The sequence below is a fragment of the Camellia sinensis genome, chromosome 9, assembly GCF_055761805.1.
Source record: "Camellia sinensis isolate YWXY chromosome 9, ASM5576180v1, whole genome shotgun sequence".
Taxonomy (NCBI): domain Eukaryota; kingdom Viridiplantae; phylum Streptophyta; class Magnoliopsida; order Ericales; family Theaceae; genus Camellia; species Camellia sinensis.
In genome coordinates this window covers 131158314-131169699 of record NC_138969.1, presented here as the reverse complement: position 1 = coordinate 131169699, position 11386 = coordinate 131158314, and the positions used below count along the sequence as shown (strand labels likewise).

Here is an 11386-nt window from a genome sequence, read left to right as displayed (position 1 = left end):
TAATAGAGACTGGGGCCCAAAGCCGTTCAGATTCCTCAATGCCTGGACCTCCCATCCTAATTTCCTTAAAGTTGTCAAAGGCGCATGGAATCAGAGTCTTCACCTTGGCTGGGCTGGGCACAGAATTTTTATGAAGCTCAAGGAAGTGAAATCAGCTCTCAAACAGTGGAATATGGAGGAGTTTGGTGATCAAAATGAAAAACTCAATTCCATTGGTAATCAATTACACTCGCTAGATCTCCTTCAAGAGACTCGTTCTCTATCTGAGGAGGAGTCAACAGACAAGAGGAAGCTGAAATTCGAATTCTGGAAAACTTCAAGGTTGATTGAGAGCATTTGGCTGCAAAAATCAAGGCAAGTGTGGTTCACGAATGGAGACAAAAACACCAAATATTTCCATATGATTGCAAGCACAAGGCAGAGGAAAAATGCTATTGGTAATCTATTCATCAATGGAATTCACCTAGAAGATCCGGAGCAAATAAAAAGAGCAGTTAGGTCTCATTTTCAGAATTTCTTCTCCGAAAAGTGGCCCTCAAGACCCACATTTTCAGAACCTTTTCAGCGCTCCCTTTCTGATTTGGATGCATCTCTGTTAGAGCAACCCTTTTCTGAGACTGAGATCCTGGATGCAATAAATCATTGCGAAGGTAATAAGGCTCCTGGTCCTGATGGCTTCAATATGAAATTTATCAAAAAATGCTGGGCCTTTATAAAAGCAGATCTTTGTCTCTTCTTCAATGAATTCCATCTTAACAGCAAGATTAAGAAAGGCCTGAATTCCACCTTCTTAACCTTGATTCCAAAAATTCCAAACCCATCTTCTTTATCTGACTACAGGCCCATCAGTTTGCTAGGCTGTATCTATAAGGTTCTAGCCAAGGTCTTATCAAGTAGATTGAAATCGGTTTTGCCAAATCTGATCGATGAAACTCAATCAGCTTTTGTAAAAGGGAGACAAATCTTGGATGGTATTCTCATCGCCAATGAAGTTGTTGATTTGTGGAAGCGCAACTCTTCAGGTGGGCTCCTTCTCAAATTGGATTTTCAGAAGGCTTTTGATAGTGTCAATTGGAACTTTCTTTTTCATATTCTTCAAAATTTCGGTTTTGGTGCAAAGTGGATCTCTTGGATTAAGGAATGTGTTTCTTCCCCTCATATTTCTGTTTTGGTGAATGGCTCCCCCTCTCAAGAATTTCCCCCTCAGAGAGGCTTAAGGCAAGGTGACCCTCTCTCCCCATTTCTCTTTAATCTTGTGGTTGAAGGGCTAAATATTCTCATCCAAAGAGCCAAAAATCTCAATCTTATCAAGGGAGTGGAAATCGGTAGCTCGGGATTGAACCTTTCACATCTGCAATTTGCAGACGACACTCTTATGTTCTGCAATCCAGATTGGGACGAGATTATTAATCTGAAAAGAATTCTCAGTTGCTTCGAATTAATCTCCGGTCTGACAATCAATTATCTAAAGTCTGTAATTTGTGGTGTTGGGGTTAACAGGGACTTCACCTCTCAAGTAGCCGAATTCTTTAACTGCACGGTGAGCTCGTTACCAATCAATTATCTTGGAATGCCTCTAGGGGCCAACCCAAAAAGACTGTCTACTTGGGAGCCTATCATTAACAAAGTGAAGAAAAGACTAGCCTCATGGAAGAAAAGGTATCTTTCTCTTGGAGGGCGAATCACTTTGATTAAATCTGTTCTCTCTTCACTTCCCATCTATTATATGTCCCTTTTCAAAATCCCTACCCAAGTGGCAAACTTAATTGATAAATATCAGAGATCCTTTTTATGGGGGGATAGTGATGCCAAAAGGAAATTACATCTTCTCAACTGGGAGGCATGCTCTGTTAGCAAATTCTTTGGAGGCTTGGGCTTCAGAAAGACTAAGGAAGGCAATGATACTCTCCTATGCAAATGGTGGTGGAGATTCGCCACCGAAAAAAGTTCCTTGTGGAGGAAAGTTCTCTGTGCCAAAAACAATGTGAATGAAGATTGTTGGTTACCTAATGGCTCAAGCTTCAGACTTTCATCTGCAGTGTGGAAAAGTATCTCATCTTTGGAAAGGTATGGATCTAGAGCAATTGCATTATTTTTGGAAAACATTCAGTTCAAGCTAGGGGATGGTAAAAGAATTAAATTTTGGTTGGATGCTTGGGTCTCATGTACTCCTTTGTCCAACCTATATCCCAGACTTTTCTCTCTAGCTACAAACCAAGATTCTTTCGTTCACCAGTATATGTATCAGGCTGCGGGTAATCAAACTCATTGGAATATCACATATAGGAGAACCCTGAGAGCTTGGGAAGATGAGTTGCATCTTGAGCTGATTAGTAAATTGCCTCAACCTCTCAGCATCAATAATAATTGTGTGGATCACCTGCTATGGACTCCTTTCCCATCAGGCTCCTTTACAGTTAAATCTCTTTATGGAATTTTTGAAAATTCTCTTCGTTTAACCCCTTTCCCGATTATGAAGATGTGGAAATCAGCAGCCCCTCCCAAAATTAAAGCTTTTGGTTGGCTTGTTTGGTGGAATAGAATCGCCTCTTCGGATCTCCTTGCTCGCAGGCTCATTATCCCCGCTATCAATCACTGCGCTTTTTGCGGTACCGATAACGAATCTGCTCTGCATTTGCTCCTGCATTGTAAGTTCGCTTGGAAGGTTTGGGCTGAAATCATTTGTTGGTGGGGGTCCCAATGGGTTTCCCCTAGTTCCTTACAAGACTTACTTCTATGGTGGTATGGTCAAAAATACAAACACCTGGGTAAACTCATCTGGGAAGCAATTCCATTGGCTGTGGTTTGGAGTTTATGGATTGCCAGAAACAACATGGTTTTTAACTCTATAGCTCCTGGTTGGGGGAATATTGTGGATAGTATCAAGATCAAAGTGGCCACATGGGTGAAGTTTTCTACTCATTTGCCTTCCTACACAATCCATGATTTCATGTTCTGCTTGGTTGGATTGAAGGGCCACAAATTGTAGTCTCCTGTAGGATATAGTCCTCTGTTCTTTTAATCTTCATTCCCTGTTTTGGTTGAGTTCTCATCAACCTTTGTATCGGCCTTGGCTTGCATAGGATTGGGCTCATTTATAGGTGCCAACCTAGTTGGGATGTATTTTTGAGCTATGATGCATTTCAGTCAAGTCCCCTCTTCTATCCTTTATCAATAAAATTATTCTTTGCTGATCAAAAAAAAAAAAAAATATACATTCTTAATTAAAAAATAAATAATTAAATTATTAAGATGAGACTTATGATAAACTTCACATGTCCAACTAACACGGTTAAAAGAAACTGGATCCGTAATTATTTATACACTACCTGAACTTGTTTCAGCCTCCGTTTGGGAAGTGGGTTGGCTTTTTGGCTTTTTGGCTTTTTTGGCTATTTTAGCCTGGGCTTAAAAGCTTGGTTTGGGAAGGGCTTTTTGGCTTTTTGGCTTTTTTGAGTTTTTTTGTGAGAGAAGAATGTAATGATTATGGGTTGGATGTGATGTTTTGTTTGTTATGACTAAAATAGCCTATTTTGTTTTTTGTGGCTAAAATAGCCAAAAAAGCCTGCAAACCTACTTGCCAAACACAGGCTCAATAATATTTAATAATTTCTTGAAAATGAGAGAGTGGGAGGAGAAGAAAAACACCACCATTGGGCCCATATATGTCTTGTCTCCTTAGTAGACTCCAGACTTTGATCTTCATTTTTCTTTCACTGCAGTACCATTTTCTTTCACCTCCTTCCCCCCTTTTTTTCTCCTTGTCATTCTGATCTAAAACACAAACAAAAGAAAAAGAAAAAGAATTCTTCTGCAACAACCATGGCAACCGAAATAGAGAAAGACTCAGCAGAAAGATCATCGCGATCGGCAGGTGATCATCAGAAGCAGCAGCAAAAGGCACCACCATTGAGCCGATACGAGTCACAGAAGCGCAGAGACTGGAACACTTTTGGGCAGTACTTGAAGAGCCAGAGACCCCCAATTTCTCTCGCACAGTGCAATTACAACCATGTATTACAGTTCCTTTGCTATCTCGATCAGTTTGGGAAAACAAAAGTTCACTTGCCTGGTTGTGTCTTTTTCGGACAACCGGACCCTCCTGCTCCATGCACTTGTCCTCTTAGACAAGCTTGGGGAAGCCTTGATGCTTTGATCGGACGGCTCAGAGCTGCGTACGAAGAGAACGGTGGTGGTGGTGGTGGTGGTGGTGGTGGATCACTGGAGAGAAACCCTTTTGGCGATGGAGCTATACGTGTTTATTTACGCGAAGTTAAGGCGTGTCAAGCAAAGGCAAGAGGGATTTTGTACAAGAAGAAAAATAAGAAGATGAAGAATCAGATGATCAAGGCAAACCATGATGAATTCAACTCTTCGAAACAGTCCGGTTAAAGAAAAGTCTTTGGATCAAAATGGTAAATTCATAACTGAGCATTGATCATGATAGTTATATAATTTGAAAGTACTATATATTTCCAAATTAGCTTAAAATTCTGCTTCATAATTTCATGGAAAGATTAAAATGAAATAAAATAAAATAAGAGGTGAACCGTGAACACATTGGTTAAAAAAAAAAATAAAAAATAAAAAAAAAATCAAACACGTCAGTTAGAAAAAGAGGTGAACACAAAAAATAGTTATGAACTAAAAACTATTAGCAGGTTACATGAATTTGGGTGATCCAGTACCTTCATAAGAAACCCTAAACCCACATCACTCCAAAACCCTAATTTTCATAATGAGTTATAAGGTTGTAAACAAGATTTAATGAACAACCCTGCTAAGAAATCTTACCTTAAGCATCCTTCACACTTGCAAATAACGAAACAATAGTGCCCATGATTGTAGTTGGTCAGTACACACACTCTCTCTCTCTCATATCATGAAAAACACTGTTTATGTGGTTTCCAAATTTAAATTTTCTTGCTTAATTACATGGTTACTTTTCTCTTGTTTTCGGCTCTTTTGGGAGTTTACATGATTTTGTGTCCCCATGGATGACCATGTGATATATACTACTTTGTATGTGATTTACAAAGAAATTGAGGTGGAGATTGAAATATCTAAAAATTCTTGCAAGCTGTTCGACATTTCAATTATCATTATAAAAACTAGAATATCTTTCTTCCCCACCAACTATGAAAATCACTATTGAGATTCCATCAAATATAGGTTATTAGAATCCTTATTATGCTTTGTGTGATTATAAACTCATTGGTTGCATAGTTATGTAATTAACTATTGATTGAATAAAGTTATAATTGCTTGCCAATAATTTCGCAATTGGCAGTGCTGCCATTTATGTTTATATATTTAGTTTTCCTAGAATCCTATGTTTGATTGTCTTAGGGTTGTATTGAGTACTGGGGTAGACTTGGATTTAACATAAATCTCAATTTGTGTATTTATTAATAAAAAAATGGAAGTGCTATTTCCACTTTAACTATTTGTACATGCGCTCCAAAATATATATATATATATATATTAATAAGTATTCAAATACGTTATGTGTAATTTTGAATACTAAAAAGAAATTTTAGATTGAATTTATAATGACAAAGAATGAGAATAATAATTTCTGAAAAAAATTTACAAAAAAACTAAGATCCAAAATTTAAGCGAGGAATTTTTTCTAGGAAGTTAATATATTGTCCAAATTTAACTCTTGGATGCTGGAACCTACATCCAAAATTAATTTGAGTTCCACATTAAATTTTATATATAAGTTTTTGAGTAAAATTTCTTGATTTGTAGCATTACTAAAAAATTTATTTGGACTGTTTCTCCCCTTATCTCCTAAACTTGACAAGACTAGCTTCTCCTGAACCTCTTTATTTTGTCATTCTCTAAAGATATTCTTCCCCTAGTAGTTGTTGGTTTCACTTCTTCTTGCGATATTTGGACTGTTTTAGAAGCTCCATTTGCCTCTACATCTAGTACCATAATTTTACAACTTCATATGCAGCACCAAGGTATCAAACAATTTATACACAAAGCTAAAAGCCTCTTAGATAAATTCGCTGCAACTAGTTGACCACTTTTCCTCCAAGATTTAAATCTCTATAGTTTTTTTTTTTTTTTGATAACTCAGGTATCCCCAACCCGCTGATTTTAAGGGAAGCCAGGACTAATCCTGAGGGTCCTGAAGTTAACGACCGGGCAAACCTCCAGTGGCCCCAAGGGGTGACTCGAACTCGAGACCTGTGGATTTTATCCTCTAGACTTTACCATTCGGCCACTTGCCTTGGGGTTTAAATCTCTATAGTTTTTAATGGTCTTTCGTGATCTCATCACCACACTCGCCATACGCCCTTCTCCTATTCCATTTTCTGAGTTACATAGTCATTTCACCAACAGTAAATTTTTCCGTTTTGATGCCTTATCCTCTGCTTCTGTGACTGCCTTAGGTGATGCCCTCAAGTTCATATCACTCAACAAACCACTTTCTTTAGGATGTGATTGTGGACACAACTCCCATTGTCACGGGCCTACCACTGTTGGCTTGTGGTTCACTATCGTTTTGGGCCTTCTCTTTTGGTACCTAGTGCCCATCTTGCTTTGATGCTTGAATGCAATGCCAAGTTTTCAATGGACTCAACAACACTCTTACTATTACTATTAGTGTTATAATCATACCGCTCCAGAGCTAATTATGTAGCACCATCCTCAGTGTTATACTAGTTTTCTATGCAACACATCATGCTATTCCCGACCTTTCTACGTTGACCTAATATGCTAAATATCATGGTCTCAATTAGCTTCATGTAGGTAACAGTCAAGCCCATCAATTTCCAACATTGGTAGTATTGTTGTTCATACTGTTGGGGATTTTCTAAAATAAAATGTGTTTTTTTTTTGTTTTTTGTTTTTTTATTGTTTTGAAAAACCTTTCTTATTTCTTAGAAAGCTCTTTAAGCTTTGTGGCTTCTTCCATATTGAAAAGATAAGAGAAAAGATAAAGCTTAATAAACACCCATGGTAGAGTGTATGCTTACACACCGCAAGAATGGTGCATCGCACCATCTGCATATGCACAAGCGCACGCACGTGGCACTGGCAATGAGTTGTGTAGCATTTAATGGTGCATTTTGCACTTAGCATGAACGCATCAGTGCCATGAAGACATTTTCCTATTTGCTCTAGAAAGTTTGATGGCAATGAGGTGGTGGGTTCAAAATGCACACGTGGAGATAATGTAGCAATGTTCAAATCATTATGTAGTGGTAGTGATGTGGAATAAAGTCAGCACCATGTGGTGATGAGGTGGTGCAACCATCCAAATGGTTGCGTGTCTGTTCATGATTGATGAGATCATGATCGTTGATTGTGCGGTGCAGATCGCATCCACTCACGATCAATTATGTCTCATCGTATTTCCCATTCAGCTAGGATAAGATTCGGACCATCAGAACTTGATCTAATTGCCAGATCTAATCAGGTGCGATCAAGGATCATGATCCTTTTGATCGGGCGTATCTAGGCCTAGGATTTAGCCATTCAATTTACTTCAACATTCTCAAGAAACAGAATTTTAGAGGTTAAGTCTGAAATTCAATTCTTTCTCTCTTTCTCGATTTCAATTTTTCAATCAAGAGGTTTATGTTTTTTGATATTCTATTTAACTGCAGAAATAAAATATCAAACCTTGATTTTCTACCTTTCAATTAATTTGAAGATATTCTAATATGTCTTCGTTTGTGCAAACGTAGACAAAAGATCTATAGATCAGCTTCACTGTGTCTTGAAGGCGTATTTGCGAATAACCCAGTGCACAACATCTAGTGGGGGCAAATATTGTATTTAGGAAAGCGACATTTGTAACGCGACTCAAAGTGTACTTCAAGCTTTTCTTTTTGAAGTGACATCACCAACATCGTCATCCCAGAGACTTGCACCAACAATCTAAAAATATTATTTTTTGATCATGGCGATGTCCTTTGAAAAGATGACACAAGACTTTCTCAAGCTTGACCGCTTCAATGGAGGGAACTTCAAGCATTTGCCGAAAAAATTGCACTTCCTTTTTGACCACACTCAATGTGGTGTATGTACTGAAGACACCATACCTCGAGGAACATGAAATGAGATAATTGCTTAGACTCAGACAAGGACTAAGTAGGAGAATGACAACTACATAAGTAAGGGCACATTCTGAATGCTTTGTTCGATACCTTCTTTGATATGTACTAGCACGTGGAGACAACAAAGGAGTTCTAGAGCCAACTTGAGATTAAGTATCTGACTGACAACGCTACATGTAAGAAATATCTTGTTAGTCAATTTATGCACTTTAAAATGGTAGATGGTAACCAATTACATCAGTTACTCTTTATCATCAATAAAGAGTTTTTTTGGCTGATCAAAAAATAAATAAAAATTACATCAGTTAGAACACAATTTAAGTAAGTTTAGATAGAAAGAGATAAAAATTGATGACTTCATTATTGTCTCCTCTATCATGGACAAACTTCCTTCATCATGGAAAGACTACAAGAAAAGTCTTAAACAAAAAATTAACAATCCTACTTATTTAGGAATTGACTCAACACCTCCATGTGGAGAAAGAGTTAAGATGTCAGGAAGGTAAAGAAGAACTCAGGGCTAATACCTCTAAAGTTCATATGATGGAGGAAGCTAAGAATTCCAACGAGTATAATAAGAATTGAAAGTTTCAACGTAGCAATGACCTGAACACAAAGAAGAAGGGTGAATGATGGCACTTTGAAAAACCAGGGTACTACAAAGATGACTGCTATAGTCTCTCAAGAAGAAAAAACCAGAAGCATCAGAGCCAAAGAAAAATTTTGTAGATGTTATTTCCGAGGTGAATCTCCTTGAAGATGCTGGAGACTAGTGGATTGACTTAGGCTCTATAAGGCATGTTTACAATGACAAGAAGTTGTTCACCGCCTATCAACCAGTGGCAGATGACTTGATTCTCTACATGGGAAACTCCTCAACTGCCGCAGTCGAAAGGAAAGGAAAAGTGGAACTAGAATTCATATCCATGAAAACTCTAATGCTTACCGATGTGTATAATGTACCAGAAGTCTGAAAGAATCTTGTATCTTGAAGCCTTCTTAATAAGTATGGCTTTAAGTTAATTTTTGATTTGGACAAGTTTGTCCTATCGAAGAATGGTACATTCGCTGGAAAAGGTTATTTATATGAGGAAATGTTCAAACCCAATATTAAAAAAAATTCACAATTCTGCTTATATACTTGATTCTTTATCTTTGCAACATGCTCGCTTAGGTTATGTAAATACTAGAAAAAAGAATGGCATGGTTAAATTTGATTTAATTCCTAAGTATGATGTTCATATGGTAAAAAATTGTAAATTCTTCATGCAAACTTAGATAACAAAAACTTCGTTTCCAAAAATTAATAGAACAATTTCATTGTTAAAACTTGTATATAGTGATGTTTGTGATATGCATAGCACCCCTAGTAGAGGAGGTAAAAAGTATTTTTTTTACATGCGTAGATGATTATTCAAAACTTTGTTATGTATGATGTTGCACACAAAAGATGAAGTTTTGGATAAATTTAAGGCTTTCAAAATCGAAGTGGAAAACCAAGTTGGAACTAAGACTAAAAGTCTTAGATTTGACAAGGGGGTGAATATCACTTTCCTAAGTATTGTGAAACAGTAGGAATAATACGTGAAAAGTCTACACCTTATACCCTTCAATAAAATGAAGTAGCAGAAAGAAAGAATACATTAACTGAAATGGTTAATGCTATGCTTAGTAACTCTGGTTTATGTAATGGTTATTGGGGTAAAGTCTTACTAACTGCTTGTCATATCTTAAGCATAGTTTCTTACTAAGAAAGTAGTACTATTCCATATGAGCTCTAAAAAAAGAAGAAACCTAACCTAAGTTATTTTAGAACATTGAGGCTGTAAGGTAATAGTGAGAGTGCCCGAACCTAAACATAAAAACTTAGGTGAGAAAGGAATAGAATGTGTGTTCCTTGGTTATGCTTTATATAGAGAAGCATACAAGTTTCTTGTTGTTGAGCCAAACGATTCAATAGAGGTCAGTACAATTATTGAATCAAGGGATCCAATATCTTATGAGAATAGATTCACATCTATTCATAAAAGTGTTTCAAAAGAAACAACTGAACCTCTACCATTAGTTTCTAATGAATCTAATTAAGAGATTGAACTGAGGAGAAGTATGAGGGCTAGCACTAAAAATTCCTTTCGTCTAGACTTTGTAGTTTATCTAGTTAAAGACACTACAGACACTAAAAGTAGACAAATAGTGATTTCACTCAATGTGGAATAAGATCCATTGACTTTTAATGAGGCTATAAAATCTCAACATGCAGGTTTCTAGAAAGAGGCCATTCAAGATGAAATGGACTCTATCATAAGAAAAAACACATCGGCTCTCGTTGATTTACCTCTTGGTTCTAAACTAATTGGATGCAAATGGATTTTCAAGAAGAAAATGAAATTCGATGGAATAATTGACAAGTTTAAGGAAAGATTAGTTGCCAAGGGCTTTACCCAGAAAGAGGGTATTGACTACTTCGATACTTATGCATCGGTTGCAAGGATCTCTACAATTAGATTACTCATTGCTCTTACAGCTATTCATAAGCTGGAAATTCACCAAATGGATGTCAAGACTGCACTCTTGAATAGTAAATTAGATAAAGAGATCTACATGACACAACCAGAAGGGTTTGTGGTGCAAGGACAAGAACATAAAGTGTGTAAATTTGTCAAGTCACGTTATGGTGTTAAACAATCACATAAAAATTGGCTTGATAAAGTAATTTTATCAAATGGGTTTAAGATATACGAATCTAACAAATGCATGTACAACAAATTTTGTGGTAACGAAGGTGTCATAATTTTCTTGTATGTGGATGATATGTTTATTTTTAACACGGATCAAGATAGCATGCAAAGTACTAAAGACTTTCTGCCATCCAAATTCTCAACAATATGGAGACAAGATGGACGAAATTCGAGTTATGGAGAAGATATTTCGATCACTAAGTTCAAAGTTCAAGTGTGTAGTTGTTGTAGTTAAGGAATTGAAAGACCTCAATGAGCTTATAGTCACGTTGGAGATCCACGAGAATAGAATGAACAAGTGAACTGCCTCAAGTCTAGTAGAGTAGGCTCTTCAGTCAAAGTTGACGTTTAATGATAATGGAGAAAAACAAAGGGGAACATTACAGAGATATAAAGGAAGAGGTCGAGGATATCATGGACGAGATTATAGAGAAAGACGTAGAAGAGGCTCCAACAAAGGGAGCAAAATTCAACAGCTAGGACAATGACAAGGATAAGGCATAGACAAATGTTGTGACAAGAGTCACGCGTAGTGTTATAATTGCAACAAGTACAACCGTTACAATA

At 37.0% G+C, this 11386-nt stretch overlaps 1 protein-coding gene across 1 annotated transcript; it reads left to right on the top strand.

Annotated features, from left to right (window-relative positions):
• Window positions 1-3623: 3623 nt before the first annotated feature.
• On the top strand, window positions 3624-4398 carry LOC114301652 (protein LIGHT-DEPENDENT SHORT HYPOCOTYLS 10). Its single transcript, XM_028246622.2, has one exon. It carries the CDS (start codon window positions 3823-3825, stop codon window positions 4390-4392), a length of 570 nt encoding a protein of 189 aa, XP_028102423.2. The 5' UTR covers window positions 3624-3822; the 3' UTR covers window positions 4393-4398.
• Window positions 4399-11386: the final 6988 nt, after the last annotated feature.

Excerpts from the sequence above, each read along its gene's own strand:
- LOC114301652 (XM_028246622.2), top strand. The coding sequence starts at position 3,823 with ATGGCAACCGAAATAGAGAAAGACTCAGCAGAAAGATCATCGCGATCG.